The sequence below is a fragment of the Calypte anna genome, chromosome 1 (assembly GCF_003957555.1).
Source record: "Calypte anna isolate BGI_N300 chromosome 1, bCalAnn1_v1.p, whole genome shotgun sequence".
Classification (NCBI taxonomy): domain Eukaryota; kingdom Metazoa; phylum Chordata; class Aves; order Apodiformes; family Trochilidae; genus Calypte; species Calypte anna.
In genome coordinates, this window is record NC_044244.1 from 182,105,130 (window position 1) to 182,116,364 (window position 11,235).

The following is an 11,235-nucleotide window of genomic DNA, read 5'->3' on the forward strand; positions in this document are numbered from 1 at the left end:
GTTTTTTTGTTTTGTTGTTTTGTTTTGTTTTAAATAGCAAAAATCATTGTCTACCCCAGTTTTAAGGACCATGAGAAAACAATAAGCCATGGCAAATGCTCAAGGCTAAGTCTTTTTGTCAATAGAGATTTGCAGAGCAATTGATACCCAGAACATCACAGAATTTAAAACATAAAAGGACTGTATTTATATTCAATGAAAGTAAAAACTGATTATTTTTCTAACAATATTAATAGAAGTTATGAAACACTAAGAACTTACTGCTTGTGCCTGCTTAATAAAATCAAGGATGTCTTCCTTCAGAGCCTGATGGATTTTCGCTGGACCTTTATCATCCCACAAGCAAACTGCATGTACATCTCTAGAAAACAATTTATCTGTCTTTTAGTAACAGCTACTCAAGGTTTAATGCTGTAGTGTATGAGGCTGCAGAAATCCTAAGTATATCTAAGAAATTAATATATTTCTATCTAACTGTCAAACAACACACAGTGAGATTCCAGTGAAACATGCAGAAAAACACACTTGGAGAAGAGACTGAAGCTGTAACATCTTCGAAACAACAGCAGCCTATCTAGGAAAAGGCTAGGGCTGAGAAGGAAATGTACAAGCCAATTCCATTTTCAGTATCTATTCAATAATCCTTACTGCACTAAGGACAATTTTTAAAGCTTTTCTTTGACAAAACCAGAAACTGCTTGCCTGTAGAAGCATTACTCTCAGGCCATATTATTTTTAAATGTTCTCATAATCGTGCAGCCTTCTCTCACAGTTTCACAATCCAAGCCCTGCAACATCCTTGTGCTACAAAGGAAACAGACCTTTCTGGTGAGAAACCTAAGCTCAGGATGCATCAGGTAATTTAAAAGATGGTTTAATTATTTTAGTAAGATCATGACAGTGGTAGCATTTTGAAGTTAAACCCTACTGCAGAAAAGCTATCAAACAGCATTGTGAATGCAAAACTCTGGTAATAAGTTTTAATCAACATTCAAAAAGATTCCTGTTTTTCCTGGCTGACAGTCCAGCAACTGTAACTTAATTTCTACTTTCTTTTCATACTAAAGACTAAATAAATTAAATTATATATAACATGACCTAGCAAGCCTTTTTCTGACTCATGAACTTCTTATGGCTCTTCTTCCTACTAATAACAAGGCCAAATCTTTGCAGGAAAGCAACTATTTAATCTAAAGGTATGACTTTCTTCCTATGAAATCAAGTTATTTCAATACAAAAGCATCTTTTTTAGTCCAATTGAAAAGCCAAAACTTGTAAAGTGTTAAGTTCCTGTGACACAGATCAAAGGTGCTGGCCCAGGATTTAGAGGAGTCCATCTCAACTGTGAGAAATGTGCAATATTCACATGCAGAAAAGGTGCTACTGTATTTAGAACACCAGTTTCCTGGCAGCAGTGGAAAAAGTAATACTGGATAATGATACTCAGAGGGCAGGTAGAAGACACCTACAGATTTTGAATTTTAATTAAAAAGCTTAACAAAGAGCACTGCCTTAAAAAAAGAACCCAGGAAGAGTGGGATCATTTTCCTCAATATCCCTAGTTTAGCTGTAAAGTTACTTAAGTTCTATTTAATAATTCAGCTACAAAAAAGTTATTAGATGAAAAATTTCAATACTAATGTAGAATTATTGAACTACTTATTAAAACTGAAAGCAACAACTGAGAACTGAATTTGTCCCTTAACTATATCACATTTTTAGCAACTACTGTAGCCATGACATGGTAAGATATTAAAACTCTACATGATAAACTGAGTCCTTCTGGTTGGCAGAAAAGTGTGTCAGTAAGATGGGTGTAAAAAGAATCACCCCACCTTCCTCATCAAAAAGAGAAATAAAGATACATACTGCAATAAGTGTGTTTAAATAAAAAACACACTTGTGACATATTTTATAAAGCAAGAGAGACTGCAGATTTAAGCTACAACTGTATCGGAGAAAAAGATATCTATGTTGAGACAAAAACTATTTTAGATATACTTTTGATAAATCTGCTTTAACTCACTTCCACATCATACTGGCAAAGGTCACACAATGTATTTGAAGAAAATCCTCACCTAACAGGAAGCAACTTCTGGCTTTTTGGAAGGATGAAGCCAGCAAGGTTTTTAGAAAGCACAATAATTCAAGTGTTGTCAGAAAAGTATTATATATATTATTCTTAGAGTACAAAACTATTCAAATTATGCCAGTTAAACTACATTTCCCTGCTTCAGTAGCATTCTTAAGTTATTTTAGAAGAAATCATTCCAATCAAAATAATTCAGCAAACTGCCTTTGAATTAACTTACTGCCAAAAGTAGTAAACATTTTCTCTCTAATTGTAACAAAAGTTTTGCGAGCAGATACAAAACTTGTTTAGCTCAAGTCAAAAGAACTGCTGTTCCTTCTCCATCATATTTGAAAATATAAATCTCAGCAAAACTCTAATTTTGCACATTTACACTTACCACTTAACAGAACTTAAGCTAGTACTTTTATCCTGTGTTCCCAGTCTTTGTCAGATATGTGACTTCTGTATCATTATTAGTACCATAACTGTATTTCCATTATACAGAAGGATGCAAGATGGTGAAGAATTACTTACGAAAAGAGATCAAACCATTGCTGCTTTGTGACAGACTCCTGACGAAGAAGTTTCAGAACAATAGGGCGCATGAAATCCCATTTGTCTTCAAACTGAAGTGAACCTTTATTCTAAAATGAAAAAAAATATTGGTAGTAGAAGTTTCTTATTTAAAGTTATCCTTAAGGATCACAGTTTCTATTGTTAATGTAAAAATATCTTTTTCCCAGAGATGTCTCAAAAGCTAGCATGAATTACAACACCATAGCCGAACACTTTTCACAGTATTATTTTAAAAAGTGACAATCATTTATTTCTTAGAGAAGTAGATCACCAAATTCTTCCTTTATTCACTGTACTAGCTACCATGCAGTAGTTCCAGCAAGTTCTAGTGAGTGTTCCTCACCTGTTACTTAAGTAAAACATTGACAACATGAATGACACTGTCAGCTTTGTTGCACCAGCCAAGATTCATGTAATGAAAATCATGAGGCAGAGTTTCAAACCCTTCCTGAATAAATTACCGTGATCAGAATGGCAGCCAGGAATCAGAAGTGCCCCTGGATGCTACTATGTACCTTTTTTTTTCTCCAGTATGTATTTGCCATCTGCTGCAAACAGGGAGGAAGGAAGCATAGTAACATAAGAGCTGCTGTACCACCAACTCCCTTCCTGTGGGCTAACTGGACACACACAGTCTGACAGCCAGGACTGCAGTTGGTGAAGGTAAAACCGATTTACAAAGCGCTGAAATATCTAATCCATTATGAATTTTTTCAAACTTAGGGTACAAATTAAGAGGAAAGCTAAAGAAATTAAGTGGTCCCGCATCATTCTGAAAAATCTCACTGTAGTACACAGGCTGATTTCCAATATTAAAAGAAACACACAAACTCTAAAACACAAAAAACTTTACAAGAAAAATATCAGTACTATTGCATATGTTGTAATCCTATTTGCTTCCTGCTCCACATTTTAAAAAGAAAAAAAAGCACAATTAAAAAAATACTCACTGAGATTTCTGTGACAGACTACTGGTTGAGTTATCTGCAGTGTTACATTCCAATGCACTTTTTGCTTTTAAACAAATCATTGTTTTGGGTAGTGATACTATATTAGACACAATTCACTTCTAATATAGCAAATAATACAGTCTAACTACTTGAAATTCTGACAAGTACACTATTCTGCCTACACCTCTTCAGCTATACAAGCACAAGCAACACGCCAGGTTCTCTCAGCCATTTTCTTCTGTGTAATTTCTACATGGAAATTTACAATTAAATCTGCTATTTAATAGTCAGAATAAGCAGAGTGTGGAAACTGGATCTCCTGCTGCTCTTAAGTGCAAAGATGTCTCATCTTCAAGTTATAAAGATGAAACAGGCATATCAGTAACTGTATTTAAAGTGACAGGACCTGTAAGCCTCTCAGCATTATCAAACCATTGCGGTGGGTACTGAATTTGAGTCTTGCAGAAGCAGCCCATTAAATGAAGTTCAGTATTGTCTAGAAAAAAATACACAAAACAACACCGCCCTCCCCAGGCCTCCCCCCCCCCCAAAAAAAAAAAAAAAAATCAAAAAACCCCAAACCAACAAACAAAGAGAAAGAAAGAAAAAGAAACTGTTTTCCAATTCAGAGAGACAAGTTTCTCAGTTGTCTTCACCAAAAGAGATGTCAAGCACTGGAATAGGCTGCCCAGGGAACTGGTGGAGTCACCATCACTGGAGGTATTTAAAAGACTTTTAGATGTGGGGCTTAGAGACATGGTTTAGGGACCTTCCAATCTAAATTGTTCTACAATTCTTCCACTATAAAACAAAAATAATAAAAATAATTTGAATGCATCATCTTTGAAAATAATCAAATGCATGACTCTTCCACAGAGCTAGCTTTATATTTATTCCCTAATTTTTATAAATTACGTTAATCTTTCCAATTTCTTTGAAAATAATTAGCTTCTACTTGGAGATATAATAGAATGGTTTGAATTGGAAGGGACCTTTGAGATCATCTAGTTCCAAACCCCCTGCATGGGCAGAGACTCCTCCCACTATACCAGGTTGCTCAAAGCCCCATCCAACCTGGAATCTCTGTTCCAGTCCCTCTCTGCAGGATAATGAACTTGAAAAAACAGCTGCTGAACAGTTTCAAGTTCCAGAAAAGGAACTATAAAATAAGTAAAATCAACTTCTTCCAAAGTTTTTCTGTGGAGGGAAGCTTAAATATTTTAAGTTTCCTGGAAGAGGTAAAAAGCCTGTTCTGCAATTCTGGAGAAGTGCAATTCAGTCCTTCACCTTTGTGAATAAGACTAGTTTCACTGTAAAACACGTTCAGGGAGAATTAAAAACACCAGTGTTTATATGATGTTTATATGATTTAGATTGTAATTATTTATTTCATGCTAAGAAGGACATATAAAATTTGGGTTTCCGTTGTAAAAACTGCATATTCCCTTTTCACAAACACATACCCACCTACAAGAATTCCCCAAGTAAAGCCTGGCAGAAAATGTCATGAAGTAAGTTTAGAACTTTGTTTTCCCCACACAGGAGTAAAAATTCACTCATTTATTTATTTACATTTCATCCTTTATTCCTAAATTAATTAGAATGGGAAGCTAAAAAGATATTAAAGACACCACTCAACTAAACTATTCTTTTATTTAATTATTGAAATTGTTTATACAATTCAGCATCTTCTAGGTAGATTCAGGCTACCATCACCCCTAATCTTACACTTACTAAATTTACAAGAAGAAAGGATGCATAATACCACCTACTGTCTGTCATAAACAATCATGAATCTTACCCCTCTTTGTGCACTACAAAACCGAAGTTTATTATATGAGGTACAACAGTGGTAATTCCTAGTTGTTACCAAAGTCATGCAAACACAAGTGACCCTGACAACATGAGGAACCCATTTTCCACTTTGCTGAGTCACCCATAAATCTATGCAAATTCTGAGCAGTATTTCCTGGGTAACTTTTCTTTCTGAGCTTATTGCCTCATGCCACAGTTGCCAAGGTTAAGTAGGAAGGTAAGTCACACAACCTTGGATAAAATAAAATTTCTCCACTTATCAAATCTCTGAGAACATGGATTATGATTGATAGCCATACCCTCCCTAAATAACCACTCGAGGAATTTAAAAGGTAATACTCTGAAAAATAATTCCACTTATGAAATATATTGTGCTTCAAAAGTCACTTCACTAGATTTGCCCACAGAGATTAAAAGTTGCATTTTAACATCAAACTTTACTTGAATCATACATTACTTCACACAGTATATTGAAATACTTACTAGAACTTTACTCTTTCCTGTTCTACACCTCTGCGTAAGCACCTAAACACAACATTTTTGGACAGTAGATTAAAAAAATCTCTCAGACTTTGCTGGTGGATATTATGTAGAATTAGTACAATGATGCAAGTGAACTGCTACGCTAAACAGTTTTCCTAATCTGGTAATTACCACACAACACAAAATTCTTCTTAAATTTAACCAAAGCACAGCAGAAGAAGGCACAGAATATGGGATAAGACCCTAAATAAATGTGGAACATAACAAGGCAAGGCACTATAACAAGACCTCCAACCTACTGTCCCTCCAAACCTTGAAATGTCTCTTTGGACATTCAGCTTCTTTTACTGTGTACTCTTTATATTTCAGGCCACATACAAATTCAGCTTTGAGATGACAGATGCTCTAAACAGTATCTTAAAAAAAGCAACATCCTCTGTGTCTTACTGTACAACTCATCTGCACGTGTCACATCTTCACCTTTACTACTACATCATTTTCAGTCATGATACATATTCAGACTAATTCATAGAGGGATGAAGAACAAAATATGAGGTCTGAGACTGAAATAACCAAGAAAATTCACCATCTTATTACTAAACATTAGTGTAATGGTTGTAGCAAAGATACTACACAAAGCAGCAAAGTAGCCATAGGGAAAGCTTTGCTATGTAACTAACTAATGTGAAACATTCCTTAGTTTAAAATACAAACTTAAAACACAAATCTGGATATGTGTACTTTAAATTGAAGAATTCAAAAACTTCATGTGAGTTTCCAGTTATTAGTGACCAAAGCCTGAGATCAAAAAAGAAAAAAAGTTGAAAACAAGGCCAAAGTAAATAATGATTTTTGTTTCACTTAAGTCTACAGAAAATCTACTGCTTGCTTTGCTTCTGGCTCCTAATGGCAGGCTCAAGCTGCAAATCATCTGGCAAGGACACACTCTTGAATTTGCCAGCAGCTCCAGTAGAGCTCCACAAGTGTCAAGATCTGCTAGTATGGATATAGCGACAGGTTTTCTTGTGCTGCAATACGATGAGGTGCTTTCTGTTCTAGAAACTGCAGAAAAACTCGTGGATCTTCATGTCATGCCAGTGAACTGGTTTAGTTTATGTTGTCGCTGCAAAGGCAACAGTTTAAAAGCCCAAGACATTCCATGAAACAAAGCATCCCATTTTAGAAGTGCCACTATCATGTGTATGTTGAGAGAAAAAACTCCAGGGGACTGATGCAGCAATGGCTCAGGCACCAGCAGGAAAGTCACAGCCTCCACATGAGAGAACAGTTCTGCTACAGGTAGGGTACATACCAGCTTACCATGTTAACAGCTCACTCTTACTAAAAGCTTGAATATTTTCATACCATTACAGTTTCATAGAATCACAGAATCATAGAATTGGCTGGGTTGGAAGGGACCTCAGAGATCATCGAGTCTAACCCTTAAATATACAATTTGTTGTATCTTGTCAGGATTCAGCTCGGGATTGGTTATTATAATTTAGCATTTAAAGAAGGCTCTCTGAAAATATGCTTCTCACTGAAGAAAATTATTTACAATAGGAAAATCATGCCCTAATGGAGTTTAAATTATGCCCTTTAAAATTATGACTGTCAGATTTGGATTCAGATGGTATCTGTGTCACTAGCATAAGAAAAAATATTTCACTTCATTTTCCTATGTAGAAAGACAAATAAGGAGAAACCAGACTCCAGAGAAAACTAAGTTTCTATTTATCCTAGCAAAACCAAGACTTGCCTAAACCCAACTTAGGTTTGATTATTCAGGCTTACTTGGAAAAGATACAGGAAATCCTTTCATATTTTAACACATAGCCTTTCTTATCCAGGGTTTTTTACTGTGAAGAGCCACCAATTTTTTCTCTCTAAACACTGAAGCAAAATTAGGTTTCACAGCCTTGAACAGCATGAGGCACTGTCAACCAACAATAACATGGAATCAACAGTTTGCTGCTCTGAGAACACTGATGAGCAGAACTGGGGAATGAAAGACCAGATCTAGTTCCAGTTCTTGCATTGGTTTATTGTCATTATAAACAAAGTCAAATCACTATATAATCCTTCCTTTTGTAATCCAGGATACCTCACTGTCTTTAAAAAAATCACTAATTAGTTAGTTTTAGCATGTAAAAACACTCCAATTCACCAGAAAGGCCTGCTTTAGAATAGCTATCTGCAACGTTTTTCCTAAAACATAATGTACATATGTACCTTGTCAACAGAAAATGTTGGTGATTCAAAGGACGGTTGCAAAAATATAAACTAGCTAACACAAGGGCTTCAGTTCTGTAAGAGTCATCTTGCAGAACTGAGGCCTTTGACTCTATTTTCACTTACTGTACACTTATTCTTTCAGAAAAGCTGAAGTGGAATGCTGACAATCCTCATAGGCCTATGCTTCTTCTATCTACTGCAGGCTACACAACTACACGTTTTGTTGAAGCACAAAATGGTCTTTCCAGAGATCCTTAACATACAGCAAAGAGAAGAACCAGAACATGAACAAACATGAACTGTCTGAGCCTTGCTCTGAAGAAACCACATATTTTCTTATGGGATGCTATCTTTTTTCACCAATGTTCTTGGAATTTTGTATTTTCATTTAAGTCTTATCTGCTTAAAAATCTAACTACCCACCTTGGCATAAAACACATAGGAGAACAAAATAAAATTAATTTCAATTACATTTCAATTTCAAGAAAAGATTTAAAATATAGATTTTTAGTACTAAACCCTTTTTTTATATATACAAGGAAGGCACAAAGCTATCAATTATTACTCATTTCTTCACTCTGAATGTCTTAGTTTCAGGCCAAATCTATATACTCAAAACAGGTCACATTGCTACAATGTAAGCAGCTCTTCTTCAGAACTACATTTTATTATAACACATAGCTCTCAATATTTTTACTTCTGTATTTATACATATATTAAATGCTACCTGATAAAGCTAAGCAGACAGCCTTCACAAGGCCTTCCACCCTAACTACACTGACGTTCGAGAAACATTTACTGCATGCAGCACTAATACTTGCTTAAAGTCGGCCTGTCTGCCATATGCTGGCATGGCCTCAAAGGCCACATACAGCCTGTTCCCCGACACATGCCACAAGTATGAGGACAGGCAGCCCTGAGCTCGAACACTGGACTGTCGTACTGCGAACTTCTCTTCAAACCTGCAGCAGCTTGGGGTGACTGACATCCCTCACCAAGCCCCGGGAAAGTGCTTGAAAACGCCTGACTACAAAAGCAAAGCGGAACGTAAGCAAAAGGCCTCCAAGAGTTTTCCTTTGCAGGAAAATGGTAGCTAACAGCTGGAATATAGTGGCAACCCAAATAACATTAACTGCCCACCGCACAGGCATCTTCCAACTCTTTGTTTACTTAAAACTCATTTTCCGTACACCTAGACCTTCTTAAATAAACAAAGGGACGATACCGTGCCCTGTCTAACAGCTCGACGCAACGCTGTTTCCCAACAACGCGTGTTGGGAAGGGAGAGCCGGGGGGAGGGGGGAGCCTGCAGCCAAGGGGCCACGGGCCGGGCCGAGGCCACCGGTTCCACACCCAGAGCGGCGCCAAGGCCGTTCACCTACCGGAGGGACGCCAGTCCCCCGCTCCTGGGGAACGGCAACTTCGGAGACCGGCGCCCGCGGCCTGCCCCCGCCAGCTGCCCGGCCCGGCCCGGCCCTGCCGCCCCAGCCACCCGCAGGGCCCAGCTGGCGGCGGGGCAGCCCCGGCCGCTCCGCTCCCGCCGCCTCTCTCCTCACGCAGGGCCCGGCCAGGCCCCGTTCTCACCTTTAAGAGATTAGACGTCGCCATGATCCCCCCTGCGGGGCCTCCCCGGCCGGCGGCGGCTCCTCTCCCCGAGCTCGGCTCGGCTCTCTCCGGCCGCTGCCGCTTTACATGGCCCCGGGCCGCCCTCCCGCCCGGACGGACCCGCGGCGGTGGCAGCAGCAGCGACACCAGCTCTGGGCTCCTCTGTCCAGGGGCGAGACCGACACCAGGCTCGGGGCGCTCCGCAGCGTGACCGGCCGAGTCCTCCGCACGCAGCCGCCTCTCAGAGCCTCATGGCGGCGTCCGCCCAGGAGGCGCTCGGCAGCAGCCGCGGCTCCATGGCAGGGTCCGGCCCACATGACACGGAGCCGGCCCCGCCGCCAACCGCGGGCGCTGGGGCTGCGGCCTCCGCCTGCAGCGACCCCTGGCGGCCCGCCCTTCCCCGCCGCCGCGGCGCCCCGGGGAACCCGTCCCGCCGACCCGACCCGGCGAACCTGTCCCGGGCAACCGAGCGGTGAACTCGTCCCGGGAAACCCGTCCCAGAGAACCCGTCCCGCCGACCCGACCCGGCCAGCCCGTCCCGGGCAACCGAGCGGTGAACTCGTCCCGGGGAACCGACGGGGGAGCTCGTCTCGGGGAACCCATCCCGCCGACCTGACCCGGGCTCCCACAAAGCCGCGCTCGGCGGATCCAGGGCGCTTCCCTACGCCCAGATCTCCGAGTCTGCCGTCACTCTTCTTGACAAACCATTTATCACTTCACAGCTTTTCTGTTCAGCAGGAAATGTTGGGGTTTAGGTACCTTCTAGGAGGGATTTGGAAACTTTCAGGTTTTATTTATGGAAATCAGAATTTTACTTTTCTGTTAATCAGCCTTCATCTACAATATGTCTTCAAGAAAATTCTGAAGTGTTTTTCTTATAGAGTAGGAAACTCGAGAGCTGATGCCATCTGTTCCACCTGGCTTGCTGCTGGACATCTCCTGTGTGGATGGCAAAACTGCCACCCTGGGGACACCCATAACCCCTCTGTCCTTCTTGGGCCACAGGGTGAAGGAGAGGATTTGAAGATAAATTCATGTTACAGAGCATTGAAACCCTGAAGTGTGAGAAAAGCTGTAATAACATATTCAAAAAATCTGCACACTATGGAAGTTTTGATAGTGCAGACTAAATACAGCCTCAATAACCTAATACATTAAGACAGCCATTTTAAGACCTTCTCCTGAGAGGTCAAAAGAAGGCACTGAGTAATTTCCTATTTTGACAAAGTGCCCAGCTTTTGAATGCTTCAATTAAGTCTACTGGCTTTCTCTTCTCATTATATATTGTGTATTCTATACTATAAATATTTATGTATACAGTATGCGTTACACATACAGCGCATGCAGTCATACAGTTGTATGTATAGTATATAATAATGCAATATAGAGCCAATTGTATTATGTACCGTCCATTGTGTGTATGTTCTACAGCACTGCTGCAGCTATGAGGCCTCCAGCAGGGCCAGTAAAATGTGTGTTGTGTGTTTGTGCATCAGC

At 39.9% G+C, this 11,235-nt stretch overlaps 1 protein-coding gene across 1 annotated transcript in view; it reads right to left on the reverse strand.

Annotated features, from left to right (window-relative positions):
* Nucleotides 1-10,052, reverse strand: part of CUL5 (cullin 5) — a 32,092-nt gene extending 22,040 nt beyond the window's left edge. The window contains exons 1-3 of the mRNA XM_030444710.1: nt 9,718-10,052; nt 2,609-2,718; nt 262-361 (exon numbers count right to left, since the gene is read on the reverse strand). Coding sequence (XP_030300570.1) covers nt 262-361; nt 2,609-2,718; nt 9,718-9,741 — 234 coding nt within the window. The 5' untranslated portion in view covers nt 9,742-10,052. The remainder of the gene's footprint in view (nt 1-261; nt 362-2,608; nt 2,719-9,717) is intronic.
* Between the last annotated feature and the right edge of the window lie 1,183 nt (nt 10,053-11,235).